The 18,291-nt window shown below is 38.8% G+C and overlaps 1 protein-coding gene and 1 pseudogene across 1 annotated transcript; one reads left to right on the top strand and one right to left on the bottom strand.

Annotated features, from left to right (window-relative positions):
• Window positions 1-720: 720 nt before the first annotated feature.
• On the bottom strand, window positions 721-1,922 carry LOC115227992. The gene is made up of 2 exons (XM_029798673.1): window positions 1,800-1,922; window positions 721-1,191 (listed from the first exon to the last, which is right to left on the bottom strand). The coding sequence occupies exons 1-2, from the start codon at window positions 1,920-1,922 to the stop codon at window positions 721-723; spliced, it is 594 nt and encodes a 197-aa protein (XP_029654533.1).
• A 2,231-nt stretch (window positions 1,923-4,153) lies between these two features.
• Window positions 4,154-7,982, top strand: LOC115227993 (annotated as a pseudogene).
• The last annotated feature ends 10,309 nt before the right edge of the window (window positions 7,983-18,291 follow it).

Raw genomic sequence — 18,291 nt, forward strand, 5'->3', positions numbered from 1 at the left:
GTAGGTAGGCAGGGAGCCCAGATCAGACTCGCGTGACTTAGTACTGGGCGGATGTATCGTTTGTAGACTCGTCTGAGGAGTGGTTTTGTGCACCTATTTACTCTAGTTGGATCAAAAGTAAGTCAGATGTTTGGTTAGCGAGATGTCAAAATCAAAGAGAGATAACTTGGGATGTATGCTCGATTTTCTGGAGTCGGAAAGTAATAGGCCGACCGAAGATTTGGAGGACAAAGCCTGGGTCTGTTTTCGATGAGTCAATTTTCAGAAAAGTATAGTTGTTGATGAATTTGAAAAAAGCGGCTTTGTAGACTTTGTGCTTTTATGCGATAATGTCGGCCGCTGAAGTGGAAATAAAGGTTGAAATAAGTCGGAGACAGCACGGAATCTTGCAGTGCTCCCTTTGGAAGGTAACCTTGTTTAAAACAATGATTATTTTAATGGATTAGCTATGTTATTTTATCACGTATAAAACCGAAGGAGTTAGCCATCGAATTACATCAAGAAGTATGACAAGATTGGCCAGATTAGGTTATTCATTGTTGTTTTGCCCATTCCAATAGTCACATCACCCCACTCCATTAGGCTTTAAGGTTCGTCCAAAGGCAAATTACAAATAATTACCCTTGATTGGCTGTCGGCCTCCTCAAGTTGGGTGGGTTAACTGAGCATTGTGTAAAAGAACAAGTCCCAAGACTAAACATATTATTTGAAATGAGTTAGTCAGTTGAGAGTCACAACCAAGATTGTGTCCTCGTCACAAATCCGAAGACTGTAGAGTAGTTTGTTAGGATATTTAAGCTCCTCTGGCCCCCCGACGTGGTTGTCGTGAAACATTTTAAACTTGATGTTTCTTTTGTTGTCGAACAATTCTCGACAAATCAGCTTTCTGAGCTCAGTGACAGACATTTTGACACTGACAGGGACAGTCTTGCTGCAAAATCCATCGCAAAAAAGTCTTAAACTGACAACCTTGGGAGGCGTCAAGTCCACATCCAAGAGAGGACCCAAATCCCCGTGGATCTCCCTCAGTTCGTAAAACCGCTCTGGCTTGTCATGTCTCTGTGTGTAGTGTCTAATGAACGCCCGTTCTGCATTCTCTCGGTCTTGGTCACTCACTCTCGTCCTGTTGAGAACACGCAGACTTGGAAGGTACGAAATGCACCAATCACGCCGAATCCTCTGCGGAATGTTCTACAAGTCACGTTTTTCTAAATCAAACGTCAATCAACGGAATTCTGAGGAGTTGAATGTTCGTCAAAAACGGAAACGTGTTGAGGTGAGTGACTTGCGACCAGTCCCGCAGAAGAGTGTCGCAAAGGTTGATTTCCTCCAGTCGACACTCCCCACAGTCCAGTCCACGCAAATCCACGAACGGATTTTCTCGTATTGACAGGTATGTGAGCCCGGGAAATAAATGTAAGAATTTATTCAAGTCTTCAGAGTCTGAAAGTTTGTTTCCCGCCAAATAAAGTTTCCTCAATGACGGGAAACGGGGGGACCTCTCCATCCCGCCCACCAGATTGTCATATTCGTTAAGACACAGCCACAAATTGGCAATACTGAACATTTGGCAACATTTGGAACCTCGGAAGTTTTGTAAGCAGTTCATCCAGTAGAAAGGAGATTTGCACGTGGGTAGAATTCAAGACAAGTTCTGTGAGGTTGGGATGAAGGGGGGTCTGGGAGATGGACTCAATGTCCGTGGCCAAGTGGAGAGGGTTGAAACTGAGGTCCAGGAAATGAAGTTTTGAAAGCCTTGTGAGAAGAATTGCGACCTAAAAGAACTGAAAAGAGCCCACATCACTCCACGAACAAATCGAATTTTCACTCAAATCCAGTTCGCTGAGATGCTCGATCTGCCCGAGGGAGGCAAAGTCCCCCAAACAACCAATCGCCCTCCCAGAAAGGGATAATCTTTTCATTTTGTCTATTTTTAATTTCCCTTGCTTACCCGGCTTTGGCGAAGTGGATAAAATGAGGACCGAATCTGAGTGGTCTTGCCTCGTCTCTGCTGTGACGTCACCAATGGCATCAGATATTGATTTCATGGACTATTTGTGAATATTATTAGGTTTAGTGGCGACGGTCAAATATAGGTTATATCTACATTTTATTTTAGGGAATTGATATGGGTATTTAATGCTTTCAAATTGTGAGAAAATCAGCAGTTACAAATTCAGGTCAATTTAAAATTTGAATTAGTTATCATACTATTAGTTTTGAATTAATTTATAATTAAATCAATTAAAACAAATATTGCTTAAATCTCTGTCGAGTCGTGTTCTATTCTATAGCTAATATTCCAAAACCATCGCATCCAAGGAGACATTGGAGTTACCCTTGGAGGGGAAGAAAAGCTTCTCACTCAAAGTCGTGACTTTTTTGTATTAATAATAATATATTGAATGTTAATTAAAAAAGTAATAAAATCACGACCTTTGTGTAGTGTGTCATCACATGGACTTTTATTATTATTATTATTTAAGCCAAAAACAGAATCACCGTCTTAACCATTAACTAACGTGTTCAGGTGATTCCGACACTTCTCAACAGTCTAGCCATCTTTCACGATGTTCAGACCGTGACCCCACACACTTCTGATGTACGGTGAAATGCTTGTGGTCCATCTCCACGATCCCTCCCACTTGCCTCTACAAGAGACTCCAGTGTTCGATGGACAATTTTCATGTCGGTATGGTCCTTCAGTATGTTTATGGATTTTTCTTGGATTTTCTCGATTTTTAGTTGGTTCGTTGCCGCCAGGTTACAGCCCCAAGCAGCACATGCATAGCCTATTGTTGGCTCGATATACTGCTTGTAAGGGTCTCTACCCCTGGCGGACAAGTTCTCCCACAGTTCGAAAGAAAGGCTTTCACAAAATTGATTTTCTTTATACAAGTTGACACGATTGATTCAACATGAGGTGAGAAACAGAGGAAAGTGTCAAACGTTACACCCAATATCTTCTGTGTCAAACGTTACCCAACTCGATAGATGGGCAACTAAAGAAGCACGACTATTCCTCCGAAGTGACCGAAACAATACAAAACTCGAGAAAACTTCTTCAAGTACAAAATTATACCCAACAAACAGAGCCAATTCCCCTTAGCTGTGTCCAACCTCTTGGAACTTGAGAAAAAGTCGAGAATGGCCAACGACTCCGAATCGACAGCCCGTATATTAGTAGAAATAGCCTCACTCCACCAAATAAGAGGGGAGTGGGCCGGACTGTGTGACATAATCCCCCTTCTGTGTCGAAAGAGAGCCCAATTCAAACAAGCACAGCACGCCCTGATAAAGCAAGTGTTTGAATATGTGAAGGACACCCCCAACACAGCCACACAAGTCAGACTAATCGAGACTCTCCTCCAAGTGAGTGAAGGAAAGGTCGAGTGATCCCCACTTTGGCAGATCTTTGCAGAAGTGGAGAGGGCGAGGCTGACGATGATGCTGTGTAAAATAAGGCAGGAGAAGGGGGACGTGGAGGGGGCCTACGACCTGATGATTCCCGTCCAAGTGGAGACATTCACTTCCCTCGACCAACACGAAATGACTCTCTTCATCCTCGAGCAGATGCAGCTCTGTCTTAGCCTCTCCAAGTACGACAGGGCGGCCATCATCGGCAGGAAAATAGTCCCCTCCAATCTCGAACCAGTTTATTCTTCCTTTTTGACAGACCAGGATTGGCGGTCGTTGTTTTACACATATATGATTTCGATTGAAAAGCACGTCTGTAACTACCTCGAGGTGGCCAAATACTACTTGGCTATTCTGGAGGCGATTCCTCAGTTGGAGTGGAGAAAGGTCTCCGCTGTGGTTTATTGGGCAGACTCTGGCCAATGCAGTGAATTATGCAATATTGGCCCCACATTGTCCCCAACAAGTCGAGGTGCTCCATCAAATCAACTCAATCAGAAGACTTGACTTGCTTGTTGAACACAAGTTTGTTTGGATTGTCAGTTTGTGAGGAATATTCTTCAAGTTTTTATTGAGGCTGAGATTGTCGGCTCAGAACAGTTTTTTGCCAGGTTTTCAGACCTGTTCTGGAAGGATCCTCTGTCCTCGGGTACGTTTGGGTGCGGGGACGTGGAGTTGGAGCAGTTGAGGATTCGGATAATCGAGCATGTTGGTGTCTGTGTGAGTATTAGAGAACATGTGGGTGATCGCCAAGTCGTATGGCTGCATTACCATATCTCGGGCTGCCCAGTTGTTGCAGTTGTCGGAGGACGAGACTGAGAAGCATTTGTCCAAGTTTGTGGTCGATGGGAGAACATGGGCGAGGATTGACCGGATTAAGAGAATCGTCAATTTTAGAAAAGTGGAGAAGTACGAGGAGACGTTGGACAGATTGTCAGCCACCACTGAACGTCTTATGATGAATGTGTCCAAAGTTGTTCATCTCATTAACAAGGAGGCGCTCAAAGCTCTCTGATTTTTCCTTGTTTCCTAATAATGTGGGCTGTTCTTGTAGTTGTGTTGCATTTTTGATTGCTAAAAATTGTAAAAATCAACCCTGGCTCGATTCTTACCGACAATCGAAAGCTTATGGTAATGTCACCAATTCTCAGTCATCTTTCAAAAATGTATATTCAGCTCACTCAATCTCAGTCAATTTTAGAGAATCTATTCTGGAATGAAACACGGTGCCTTGCCCAAACAAAATGTCACGACGTTGCAAGTCGTTCAAAATCGCAGTGGAAACAGAAATCTGTTTGGTTTCGAAAAAGTTCACATTTTTGACAGAAATAAAAGGAATCAAATAATCTTTGGTGATTTGTCAACATGTCCTCTCCAAAGTAATAAATACTTGGACAGAGCCATACAAACATTTTAGAAACTGGTATTTCGTAAGCTCTCGTTCCACCGGAATGTTGTAGATCAAGGCAGCCTGACTATAATTGTCCGACTATTCAATTATAAATAAAGTATAAACATGTATGAACAAATTTAAGTTGCATCATACATAATATCATAACTCATCCCCAAAATCCTGGTAATCTACAAAAATTTATCGTCAGGAAATACCAAATTGTGGAGATTATTTTCCAAAATAAGTTTAGTTAACATAAAAGAATCATCTCAAAATGCAATCATTTTCAAATTCTGACACAAAGATGCTTAAAAAACGAGATCACTTTTCCAAAAAAGACCACTAATGATCATAAATTAACAATTTGTACGGTAGAAATTTCTACGGGAGAACTGGCAAGAATTAAAGGAGGCAATGTCCGAAATAGTTATTTCCAATGGGAACAACCAGAAAGAATAATATTGCCACTAAATACAGCAAAAGAGCCAGCCAAATCGAAATATTTATTTCTGACGTCTCTTCAGTCCAAATCACCAACGTGTTGTCACACATTGAGATTGCCCTTGAAGGCGTTTCATATTATTTTTGATATTTTTGGAAAATAAAGGAGACTGGCTTGCAAACCATAGGTCCTGGCCTTCAAAGTTGGCCGAAACACAAGTCGAAATAAAACGGTCAGAGACATCCAGAGACCCCCTCTTGCCAATCTTCAACCTGAGTCAATACTTTGCTATTCTAGAAAGATATCCCACACGAAACATCTGATGCGGGGAGGAGGTCTAGCACAAAATACAGTGGGGCAAATAAGTAATGGAACGCCTATCTTTTTTAATTTGGTAAAAATTGAATTAATTCTCTCGGCAAAAACGGGCCAAAATAAGAAACCCCAGAAACCGTCCACAAAAACATTAAATGATTTTTTAGACCAATAAAATAAAAATCGAAGCGAGCCTAAAAAAGCCTTTACACTCACAGTGCTCAGGTTTAGTGGAAAGTTCTCAGCTCCTATGGAAGCCCTCTTGCAGTCCTATGAATAAAAAATATAATGCAATTGCGGGAATCAAGGTACACTTTCAAGACACACTTGCGCGGATTCACGTGAGGAAAATCGGGCAAAAATGAGGACCCCCTAAAGTGTGTCGGAATCACGTGCATTTATTTTTCCGTTTCTTGTGTTTTGTTTGGGAAATATAAACAAATAAATATGACAAAAAACGAATCAAAAATATTCAATTAATTGTTACAAACACTAAAAAATTCCCTAAATTGATTGTTTTTAAAATAAATTAATAAAAATGTCCCGAGTGCGCACACTTTACGACGTGTTGGTGGTGGGAGGAGGACATGCCGGATGTGAGGCAGCCCACGCAGCCCACCGAATGGGTCTCTCCACATCCTTAGTGACGGACAACATCAAATCAATAGGCAACAACTAATAGTTCTACCCCCAGGAGAAATGTCCTGCAATCCCTCTTTCGGTGGAATCGGGAAGGGCCATCTTATGAGAGAAATCGACGCCCTCGATGGACTGTGTCCCAAGCTTTGTGGTCTAAACTTTACTTATTTGAACAGATAAGGCAGGAATTCACTTCCGTGTTTTAAACAAGAGTCACGGACCGGCTGTGTGGGTTTGTCCAACCAGTCTACTGCAGGGACTCAGAGCACAAATCTGCCGAGCCAAATACAGAACATTAATGCAGGCAGAATTACTGTGCAATTCCCACAATCTCGACATTATTGAGACTAAAGTGGAAAACTTGTGCATAGAGGAGGGACAGTCAGGCCTCAAATGCACTGGAGTGGTCACTGGTGAGATATTCACTACTTTTATCCAGAATGTGGACTGATTCGTGCTAAAACTGTTATTTTGGCCACGGGAACGTTTTTGGGTGGGCAAATAAATATCGGAAAGGAGTCCTTTCCAGCGGGAAGACTCAATGAATCTCCCTCCAATGGTCTCTCTAATTGCCTTGAAAAATATTTTTCAATTACTCGACTGAAGACTGGTTTGATTGTTCCTGCCTAATTAAAGGGACTCCCCCGAGAATTAGAAGGTCGACCATCAACTTATCACTCACCCAGCCTTCTCTCCCAGACATGCCTCCACTTCCTTTCTCTGTTATGAACAACAAAGTATTAATTCCGGTTTATTGGGGTTTATTTGATGGCTAGTCTGAGGGACAATTGTACTGCTATAAGACAGAAACGAACTGTAGAGTTGCTCAGGTAGTCCGGGACAGTCTCCATCTTAATAACCATGTGAGAGAAGAAGTGGTGGGACCTCGATACTGCCCTTCGATAGAAGTATTGCCTCTTGATTTTGCTAGTCGAAAATATTGCGTTTTGGTGAGAGACGACACCCAGTCTGGCTCGAACCCGAAGGCTTTGAGTCTGATTTGATATATCCTCAGGGTCTGTCCTGTACGATGCCTCAGGAATATCAGCAAAAGCTTATTAATTGCATTCCGGGTCTTGAAAATGCAAAAATAACAGTTCCAGGTTGCCATCGTTAAATATTTGCCTTTTATTATACACTTAATAATTTAAAGGATATGGAGTAGAATACGATTTTGTGGACCCACGTCAATTAAAATTAACTTTGGAAACAAAGGCAATCGCGAATTTATATTTTGGAGGTCAAATAAACGGGACAACAGGGTACGAAGAGGCAGCAGCCCAGGTTGTGTTGAAAAGTAATTGAAGGGAATTGTGGCAGGAATAAATGCAGGGTGTCGTGTGTTGGGACATCAGGAATATATAATAAGTCGATCGATGGGGTACATTGGAGTACTCATTGACGACATTGTGTGTCGTGGAGTGACCGAGCCTTACAGAATGTTCACCAGCAGGGCAGAATATCGAATCACCCTTCGGCCTGACAACGCTGCAGAGAGACTCACACTGGGTAGCCCAATGGCAATATTTCAGACAATCAGACTGGCTGTGTCTCCCAGGAAAGAATGGCCGCTGCCCGGGAATTTCGGGATCGGTTGGAGGGGGCGGTGGAACTGCTTTCGAGGATTGTCCTTCCTCCACATCACTTGGCAAATCCTTCCAGAAAGCATTTAAAGTAGTCAATTTAGACCAATTCAAGTGCATTGAAGTGTCTATCTCAGGATAATGTGGATGTTACTAATTTGATTCCCGTCCTCCCTCAGATTAGGGAGTATGTCGAGAAGAATGGGGAATACGACTGCCACATGATGCTCAGACTCAAATGCGAGGGTTATTGAGGCAGGTCATCTGCTAGGACTGTACAGACATGCGGTTATGATTCAGAGTGAGGAGATGAATTATTTCCAAAAGCAATCAGAAATCAAAATCCCTCACAATTTTGATATTGACAGGTTTTGTTATTTGTCATTTTCAGTCTGTGTGTCTCTTATGAGATTAGAGAGAAGGTTCGACAGTATCGGCCGAGGACTGTAGTCTTCCAAGTGATGTGTAGGTAGGGCAAGCCAGTAGAATCGAAGGAATGACTCCCGCAGCCTTGATGATTATTTTATATGCAATTGAACGTAATTAATTTTTTTGAAATCAACAAAACAAGAAACAAAATCAGTGTAATTTCTAACCATTAAATTTGGCATGTTTTTAAGCATCTCTTAATCTAAAGCAGGGGTTCTCAACCTTTTTAGCTCAAGGGCCAAATCGATAATTAAGATTAGCTTCGCGGGCCGCACAAAAAATATTATATATATTTTTATATTTTCCATTTTACTAAATATTGATTCGCATAAATATGTAGATTCATATATGCATTGTGTGTTATATTTTTGAATTTGTCTGGAGGAATTAATTCGTAAAAATTAATAATGGACGCATTTTTGAATAATGCCGCCAGTTCTATATTATGTTGTAAATTAATGCGTTCTAGTTGAAACTTTGCAGGCGCATCCTTAATTTCCACGCTGAATGGAGTTACGAATATTTTCATTAAAGGAAGGAATTCTTTAAAATTCTAAAAATTAAATTTATAATGTACCCCAAAACGTGCTTCAAATTGACTAATGAAATCACCAATTATGGATATGTTTAACCTTAAGAATGAATAATTGAATTTAAACATTATTAAAAAATTAAAAAAGTTAGTTACTCTAGAGGGGCCGCAAAAAAAATCATGGGGGCCGCATTTGAGAACCGCTGATCTAAAGAGTTAAATTACTTCTTGTCCTTACTCTTGCCAACGAAATCAACATTTTAGTCAATTTTGGAACAAGACTCCAAACGTGGCCAAACCATTTTGTATAATATTTGATCAATGTTCAGCTTTGAGCAAGTGTCACGGGAAGGTTATTCTTGGTCTAGAGTGGATCACTTATACTGGATGTATATTAAAATATTTTGATACATTAAACATCTAATATGGATATCGACGCGTTTTCACGTATAGGCAGATAAAAACATTTTGGAACCTAATTCTAACATTACAATCTGTCTCCCGAAATCAGAAAATATTCCTAAATAAAAAGCTTATCTTATTAACTGACAAAAATATGAAAATGAATGCACCTCAAAATTATAAAAGACAAATAATCACGGAGGAAGTATATAATGTGTTAGTTTAGTAACAGTAGACTGCAACCTCTCTGCTTTCATTAAGCAATGTTCAATGAAAAATGGAATGTGAATAATAAATATTCTAAGACACCAATTAACTAACCCAATTATTCGTGTGCCCCAGAAAATGTGCATTTTTACCAATGGGTCTCAACCCACAATGTACACTTAAATATTCTCATATAAGGATTACGAATTTCAATTCTCCGATAAGTATAATATTAACTGGCAAAAGTTTGGAAACAAATGCGAATTCAGGAAGCGGAGCAAGACTAAGATCCGAGAATCCATATGGTGGGTTAGTTCACTCACAATAGATTGCAAACTCTGTCGCTATCCAGCATCAAGAAATATGCTGTGCAGCCAGTATTGCCGAAAATAAATTAATGTTCTGTATGAAACACAGAAACCCCTGATTTATTTCTATGCAAAAACCAATGGAAGGATTCAACAGCATCAACGTTGGAATCATTTAAACAATCAAAGAGAATTGCATCCAATGGTTTTTTCATTATTTACTCAATTAAAGAGGCTTGTGAAGCACTAGCCAACGCTACCCGCCAATTGTCGTTTTCCAAGCCAAAGAATGTTCCCTTCCTTTTCAAACTTGATATTAAGAATGCTTTCAATAGCGTCAGGAGGGGCCACATGCTCGAGGCAGTGTCCCAACGCTGTCCCGAGTTATTTCCAATAGTTTCTCTTGCATATTCCATTCCAAGCAACTTGCTGTTTTCCGGGAAAGTCATTAGGTAGGAATGTGATTTGGTCAAAAATTAAATATGAACTATCGAGGGATGATACAGAAAATCGACCAAAAAATAAACATCAACAAAAGGATAAAATATTAGAAATTTGGAATAAAATTCCAATTGATTTTATTCGAAAATTAATAAATTCGATGAAAACTCGTAGTTTAGAGTTATATAAATCGAGAGGAAAGCATATTCCTTACTGATATTTTATTTTCTGACATTTGTCCGGAATTTTTTGTCTTGAAAAAATCGGTTTTTGCTTTATTCTCAATATTTTAAAAAGATTTATGGATAAATATTATGAAATTAAAAAATATAGATGATATTAGCATGCTTAAGTTTTTAATTTAATAAAATTGATAATAAAAATGACGATTTATTAACTGTCCGGATTTTAATGTCGAGGGGTGTAAATGCAGAACTCTTCTTCTCTTGATAAAATAAATAGAACAGATCGAATTCGCCACGTCGAAATTTTGAAAGAATTTTTAATATCATCCACTGATAAACTGACGTTAAGAAACAAGAAGGCATTGTTTCTTAACATATATCAAGAGGTAATCGGCTGCATGAAAAATACAAAACAATATCTCTTTGAGGAAACCGCCATATTCTCTTTGATTGAGTCATTTCAGAACAACCAGCACCATGAAGACAAGTAAACGACCAAAAACTTGGTCAAAACTTTGAAATGGGAGAGATTATATAATTTTAAGAAACAGATTAGAAACAGATGTGAGGAATAAAATCGGAAAATATGACAAAATGACGAAATTTCAGATAATTAAATCACTAAAAAAAACTTCATCACGAAATATTCCTTCTGAATCCAATTTAATACAAAAAATAAAGCAAAGCTAATTAATAAAGCAATACAACAAACTAAATAAACTGTATCTAGAGAGGTCATAATCTATTAGGTTTGCCATTAAAAATTAAGATAATTGAACAATAATTAATGAAAAATAGTTTATAATTATTATTGAAATAATTATTTATTTATTATTTATTTATTAACTCCAAGATCACCGAGAAAGATAGGTCAGAACTAACTAATTAGGTGATCCCTGCCTCCAACCACAGCCGTACTTTCCTTACATGATCTTCTGATGACCCGACCGTAATCCGGAAAAGCCTTCTCTTCCTTCTGCAGAGGAACTCAATTGGAGTGCATTTCTTTATAACCGACCGAAATTCCTCTGCATGTGCCACCTTTTCCTTGAGTGGGTTTCCCAGTTCCTTGCAGAAACGTTGAAATAATTATCTGTATCTTTTATTTAGATTTTTTTAATCGCTCCATAAAAAGTACTTCAAATTAAATTGTTTAAGTTCATTTTTTACTAAGCATAAATACAACCATTTCTGAAATATATATTTGATCAAAAAGACTTCTTATTTAAGGTGCCGTGTCAAAAGTGCTTTCCATGGTCGGCGTGATCATAAAATTATTGTTGGACACTAAAGAGACGCTATAATTCTCCGAAACGCTGAAATTCCTACCCGCAACTACTTTTCCTCCGCGGCAACTGACCTCTCATGGGACTTTCTCGTGAAAGGAATCCATACAGCGGCTGGCAAACACATCTAAAGACAGATATAGAAAACCCAGTCTGGAAAGGTATGCAATCCAGATGTGTATTCACATGCCTGGTTAAATGTCATTCCACTGCCAAGTATTGGGAACCTTCTGGACAATGAGTTTGTTAGGACAGGGGTTTGTTTACGCCTCGGTCTCTGCCTATGTGAGCCACATGTCTGCCCCTTCGTGCAAAAATCTGCCGTATCCCGCGGCATGTTGCTCTAAATGATCTCATCAGCAGAGCCTTAGAAGTCGCCGGAATCCCCTCCATACTCGATCGAGGGGACGGGAGAGAACGGACGGGATTATTGTGTTTCTCTTCAACAAAGGGAACCCACTTACCTGGGACGCCCGCGAATCGAGCTAAATGGGATTAGAAGAAAACTGAGTAAATTCAGCAGAAAATTGAGACTAACAGTAAACAAATAATAATATAGCATTTCAGCAGAGCCATAGCATTCTATAGCTCCCACACTTTATTTTAAGTAAAGAGTTTACTAATCGAGGTAAGGCCAATTACATTTCATAAAATAAAACAAAAATACATTTCAATATTAAATTTGTGTATCGCTTGACATTTCGATCTAAGTTTGTATACATCTCAAATCTATGATTCATTTACTGATCTCACTTAGTTTGCTATTGATTCCACTTATTTGCTGGTAATCTCATTTAGTGTGGGAAAAGATATAGTTAATGGCAAAATTAACTCATTTTATAACTTATTGCGTACATTTCCCAAAATTTGTTTAGGGTTAACTGACGTACAATAGCAATGGCGATTGGCTGGTTGTTTAATTCCCAACCGATCCACTTCCATTATTGGTGACTATCTGAATATCAATTATGACGGTAAACCTAAAGCTTTTGTTAATATTGTAAATTTTATGTTAGTCAACCAATATAATGGATTATTCAGAAACCACGCCACCGAGAGATCTAAAGAAGTCATTTGCGATGCCATCAACATATCGAGAGATGAAATGATACAAGCATGCCAAAATATGAAACTTAAGTAGCCCGTTAATCTTACTTTATCCGAGAAAATTCCTAGTTTTCTGGATCCAATTAAGGCTCTAGACACTTTAGCTTTCATTCTCAGCGTTTTCATGCCACGATAAAACCCTCCAGTTAACAACAATTGATTAGCGGATACTTACTGTCTTAATAGTTATCATAACATAAATTTGTTCATTTTTGCTCTTCGCATTGATAGGTTATTTTCAAAACTAACGACCTACAAAGAAAATCTTGATATCATTTGTAAAACTTTAAATTTAACATTAGAGGCATTATAGATTCTATTGGCCCTAATTCTAAAGTCAGGTGCAATTCAAGTCGTATTAATCCTACTTACTTGTCCTGTTCAGCGCACATTATTATCTTCATTTTCCTAGTGTCACCTTAAAAGTTTTTTTTTTTTTTTTTTTTTTAGGTCTTTTTATTTTTTTTTTAATTAAGTAAATTTATGATGTTAATTCTTTGATTGAGAGGACGCGCGAATAGATAGGCAGTTTCCGCGCAATATCGCGAGCGAAATGCGCTGAAAAAGCCAACTAGACTCACGTTTCTCGTGACTCTTCCTTGAGATCATCAAGCCGATTTCCGAAAGGAACTCAAGAGCTTTTGGGCCGATTATCCCGCTCGTTTCGAAAGCCAGGGGGACGAAAAGGCAGGTGTTCTCCAATGAGGCATACTTTGTTATTTTTTTTGTTTCGGCATGTGCGGAGGCTGAGCCAGGTCGGGAGGCAGAGTCCATGAGAGATGACGAGGAAAACGAGTCGACACAGGTCACGTCCCAAACGAGAGCGAGTCCCCCCTTGAACGGGAATAGCGTGGACCCGTCGCCACGGTCTAAACCAACCGGCTCTAGGACCGAAGGGAATCCAGCGGCGTTGAGCGCGCGCTTGACAATATCATTCAAGGCGGCATGTCTGGGTATACGGCCGGTACTGAGGCGACAAGAGAGGGGGTGTAGCCCTCTCCTGTCAATGACCTTTCCGCATCTGCACTGATGTGGCAGGCAAATCTCTATGCCAAGCCGTAAACAGATTCCGATGCGGACAGATTCGTCGTCCAGCAACATTCCAGCAGAGGAAATCGGCAAAGCGTCAAGCCAATCGGCCGAGTGGGGTTGACAGGCACAATTGATGCTTGCCAACTGAAACTGGTCAGCACGTAGGCGGATATCTTCGAGTGTATGCACACAATGTATCTCATCCCAGTTCTTTTGAACTGAGGGGACGTCCGGGATTTTAAGCCCACGAGAAATCCACATGTTGACACCCGCCGCATATTCCAACAACTCGGGCTGTTCAGGGTATACGGCCGGTACTGAGGCGACAAGAGAGGGGGTGTAGCCCTCTCCTGTCAATGACCTTTTCCTTAAAAGTTGGATCTGAAATTGAAAATTTTATACTTTGATAGAAAACATTTTAGAAATTAATAAATTCATTCATTTGATCTTTTACATCACCATTTGTAACCCAAAAATAAATCCATTTTATTAACTTTGTATCCCGACAAAGTAAGTATGGCTGGATGTTTCAGTAGACAGTTAACCTAAAAAATGGAAGCTTTTGGTAGGTTATTTTACTTATAATAGACTGCAACTGTTGTCCTTTTCTAATATCTGTTAATCTGCTATGCAACGAGATTTGGCCTTAATCAAATATTCGGATGCTACTAATAAACTAACATGATTATTCATTTTAATATTTTCATGTTCTTAACTAATATCAATGCAATTTAACAAATTTATCACTTAACACAGGCCTGAATTTATGACTATAGTCATTACACTTAGCAATTGACGGATTAAGCCGTTGACAAATTGTGCATTCGATGGAGAAAACGTTGATGATCATTTACGCGAAATTGAAATTAGGAGGGGAATTACATTTCTCAATAAAGAAATATTCTCGAATTTAAGCAAATTTAAGGATTGTATAGACCAGGGGTGTCAAACTCATGGGGGCCGCATTTATAATAATTTTTCATCAAGAAAAGGTTATTTATTTTATTAAAAAAATAGAAATAAGGAAATCTGAATATATTAATCACCATCTTTTAATCGTGCTCAGACCTACTTCCGAATGATTGACATCTTTTTTCCAATATAATGTTTGACAAGTCGAACTCAATTATTCGTTTAGTCCCGACTTTAATTAAAACCAACAAACTTTCATCTGAAAGTCGTGTTCTATGAACAATTTTTGTTAATTTCATGAAATGGTACCAGGATTTAACTTTCCTATTTCAAGTCGCAATTTAGAAGCAACTCCAGCATATCTTCTAGCCATATTAGGAGCACCATCGGTTCACAAACATACAAGCTTCCTCTGATCAAATCCATAGTCAAAGAGAATTTGTTGTAGTTTTACAAAGATATCTTTACTTTTAGTAGTATCGTGCATTGGTACCAGTTCGAGAAATTCTTCATAAATATGAAAATCTCGATCACAATCACGAAAAAAGATTGCTAATTGTGCAATTTCGAAGACATTTCTTTGATATGTTCGGCAACCGTATTTCTGGTCAAATAAATCTCTAAACAAATGTGCATTATTTACTTGTAAATTATTTACATTAAGTCCACGGACAGTCAAAGTCCTACCAAAGCTTTTGTTTAGAATGAAGTGTTCTGATAATTATTTCTTACAGTCCTATGATGTAGGGATTTTCTTAGCAATAATTATTCATTGTGTATTAATAAAATTTCTAATTAGTGGAAATGTAATATCAATTTTATCTTGAATTATTTTTGAAGATTTTATTCAATAGATAAAAACAAATAAAATAAAAATGATAATTTCCATGACTACAGTTTTCAATGTCTGGTTTGTACCCTTAAGGAGACAAAACTTTAGAATTTCTAGTTCCGCCAAAAAATCAAGTGTTTATAATTTCAAAATGCGATCGAAATGAACTGGAAGACCTATACCTTCGTTCCTATGATTACATCCTCGATCTTAAAAATGAAATGAATCAAAAAGACATAAAAATGAAAAAGTAAAAATATTTTTTTTGATTTTTCCAGAATGGCTACAAAACTTCTGCGAATAGTCAAAGACCAGCAAACAAATTCTCCTCCTGGTTACAGTCCATTATTTACATTAATAGATAGAGATTTGGAATATAAACAGACAATTGATTCCCTGCGATCAGAAAATATAAAACTTGAGGATAATCTAAAAAGATTGAAAAAGAAATTTATTCAAATCAAGCCCATGTCTACAAGCCAGTCAAAGTCCTACCAAAACATTTCATCAAAAATAAACACAGGGCGAACAAGTCAAAGGTTTTTTTATTTCAAAAACCAAAGTTCTCTTCTACCTCGACCTGCCAGTTTAGGGAATCCTAAAACTCGAGATTTTGAAATAAAAATCCAAGAGCTACAACTGGACAATGCCAGGAAGGACCAGTCCCTCTTGGAATTGAATGTAGAATTGAAAGAAAAGTCCGCGGAAATTCAAGTTTGGCTAAATAAAACCAAATTTTAGAAAATCGAGAACAAGTACTTTCAAACAATCGAACGAATGGACAAAAATATGAAAGATCTCCACCATTCCGGCGACGCTGAGCTAATAAACTGCCAAAGGACAATCCAAGAATGGAAATATAAATACAACAGACTCAACGACCAATTCAGTTCTCTTCAAAATGTAAGGATGGTGGAGATATGTCGAGGAATGTATGGATTTGCGAGGAAATGCAGACAAAGCGATTTCAGAGGTGAGAAGACAGTCTGACGCAAAATGCGACGACGAGAGGAAGATCCTCATGTTACAAAATGAACTCCGAATTGCTGCAAATTCCACCACAAAGATCTCTGAAGTTGATTTTTTATATAAAAATGAACAAAATAGCTTCAAGTGGAGATTATGGCTTTAAGGAGGGAGAACTCAATCCTCAAAGAAGCAAATAACGACCTTTTAAAAAGGCGTGATTGTTATATTTATTCCACTGCTTTAGTCTCTTGAACCAGGATGGGGACAGAGGGGAACGGGAAGAAAAACTAAAGAGTCAAATAACCCAATTGGAGTCCGCAATGAAATTAGATTTGGAAACCAAAAACGACTTGACCCAACGTCTTTCAGTCAGTAAAAGTAAAAATATCAAATTTAAACATTCCAAGGTCAAACACAAAAAATAAATGACAGTCTCGACCGACAAATCCAGGAAAACAATCAATTGAAGCAAGAAATTAAATCCCTCAGGAGTCGGGTAGATCTCTTCGACAAAACGGATCAACTCAACGACATGAGCCAGGCCTTCCTTGAGCTCAACAAGCCAAACAATGCAAAAATCGATTTGGACTTTCTCAAAAAAGTCGAAGGAAGTGATCTCAGAGACGAAGGTTAGTAAATATCCTCAAAAAATAAAAGAATTGAAGGAGGCCTATAAGAAGCTGCAAGTGGATTACGCAGAGACTGTTGCAGAGTTGTGGAAAACTCACGAAATGCTGATGGTTCAACACAAAATATCAAAAGATTACCAAAAAGAGGTAATCCTGCAGTTTCACCGAACAGGTCTCAATTCTTACCGAGAAACTCAAACTCCACCAAGAACGCTCAGAAAACCAACAAAAAGAGACCAAATCACTGTTAGATTCAAAAACTCAAAAAATCCAAGTTGTAGCTAAAAACCTATTAGAGACATTACGGTCTCAACTCAACGATATTGCATACGGGAAGCGGAAAGTGGACGCACTAGGAGGCCTTCCACGTGACTCTATGGGGGAGACTTGGGAGTGTGAGGTGGAGAAGGGACAAAACATTTTTGAGTTTCACATTCGAGAAGTAAATTTCACTTGTAATATTCTAGGCTAATATTGTGGAGAGAGAAGAGGCGGAAAACGAGTCATATTTCTGTGTTTTTGAGTTTTTTGACTTTGAAATTGTGGCCACAAACGTGGTTTCCGGAGGTAGACCAAATTTTGACTTTTTTGCGAAATATTTGATAACGATGGACGACTTGTTCCTTGGATATATCCAAAAGGTTAAAACCATGGAAACGGACATTTCAGGGTACGGGACAACTTGAGTTGTTGCAATCCAAAGGATCGACGTTCAAATCCCTGGGAACCGCCAAAATAAATTTCCGCGACCTTCTCAATTCCAAGGGATCCTTTGTCGACTCATCAGTCACGCTCTTTGGTTAGAAATGCGGAATGATCTCTAGACAGCAAAGCAACTCCTTTCTGCCAAATATCATACTCGTACAAAACCAAAGATCCCCTCGACGAGTCTCTGCTTCAATACCAGAACCGACTGAGAGCATTGGAGGTCGTCCTGCCCTCCCATGGAAATATTCTGAACCTCACAATATCAATTCTTCGTTGTACATCAGTCAAATCCTCGACAGGTTTGTTCATTTTGTTTATTTTAAAAATTAGGGTTGCCACCCTCTTTGTACGCGGTTTACAAGTTTTTTGACTTTGAAGACCACGACACGCCGATAATAGAGAACACGGAGAACCCAGAATGTGGTGATGTGAGGACATTTACTCTTCCGCTGACTGGAGAACTCGACAGATATCTCAAATCGAGCGTATTTTATTCGTATTTTAGTGTTAGAGTTTGAATGTT

Source organism: Octopus sinensis, unplaced genomic scaffold (assembly GCF_006345805.1).
Source record: "Octopus sinensis unplaced genomic scaffold, ASM634580v1 Contig08757, whole genome shotgun sequence".
NCBI lineage: Eukaryota > Metazoa > Mollusca > Cephalopoda > Octopoda > Octopodidae > Octopus > Octopus sinensis.

What these genes read in the sequence shown, in the direction of transcription:
- LOC115227992 (XM_029798673.1), bottom strand. Translation starts at nt 1,922, where the DNA reads ATGAAAAGATTATCCCTTTCTGGGAGGGCGATTGGTTGTTTGGGGGAC. An exon ending in CGATTTGTTCGTGGAGTGAT is followed by an intron (nt 1,192 to 1,799) that starts GTGGGCTCTTTT and finishes CGTGACTTGTAG; the next exon opens with AACATTCCGCAGAGGATTCG.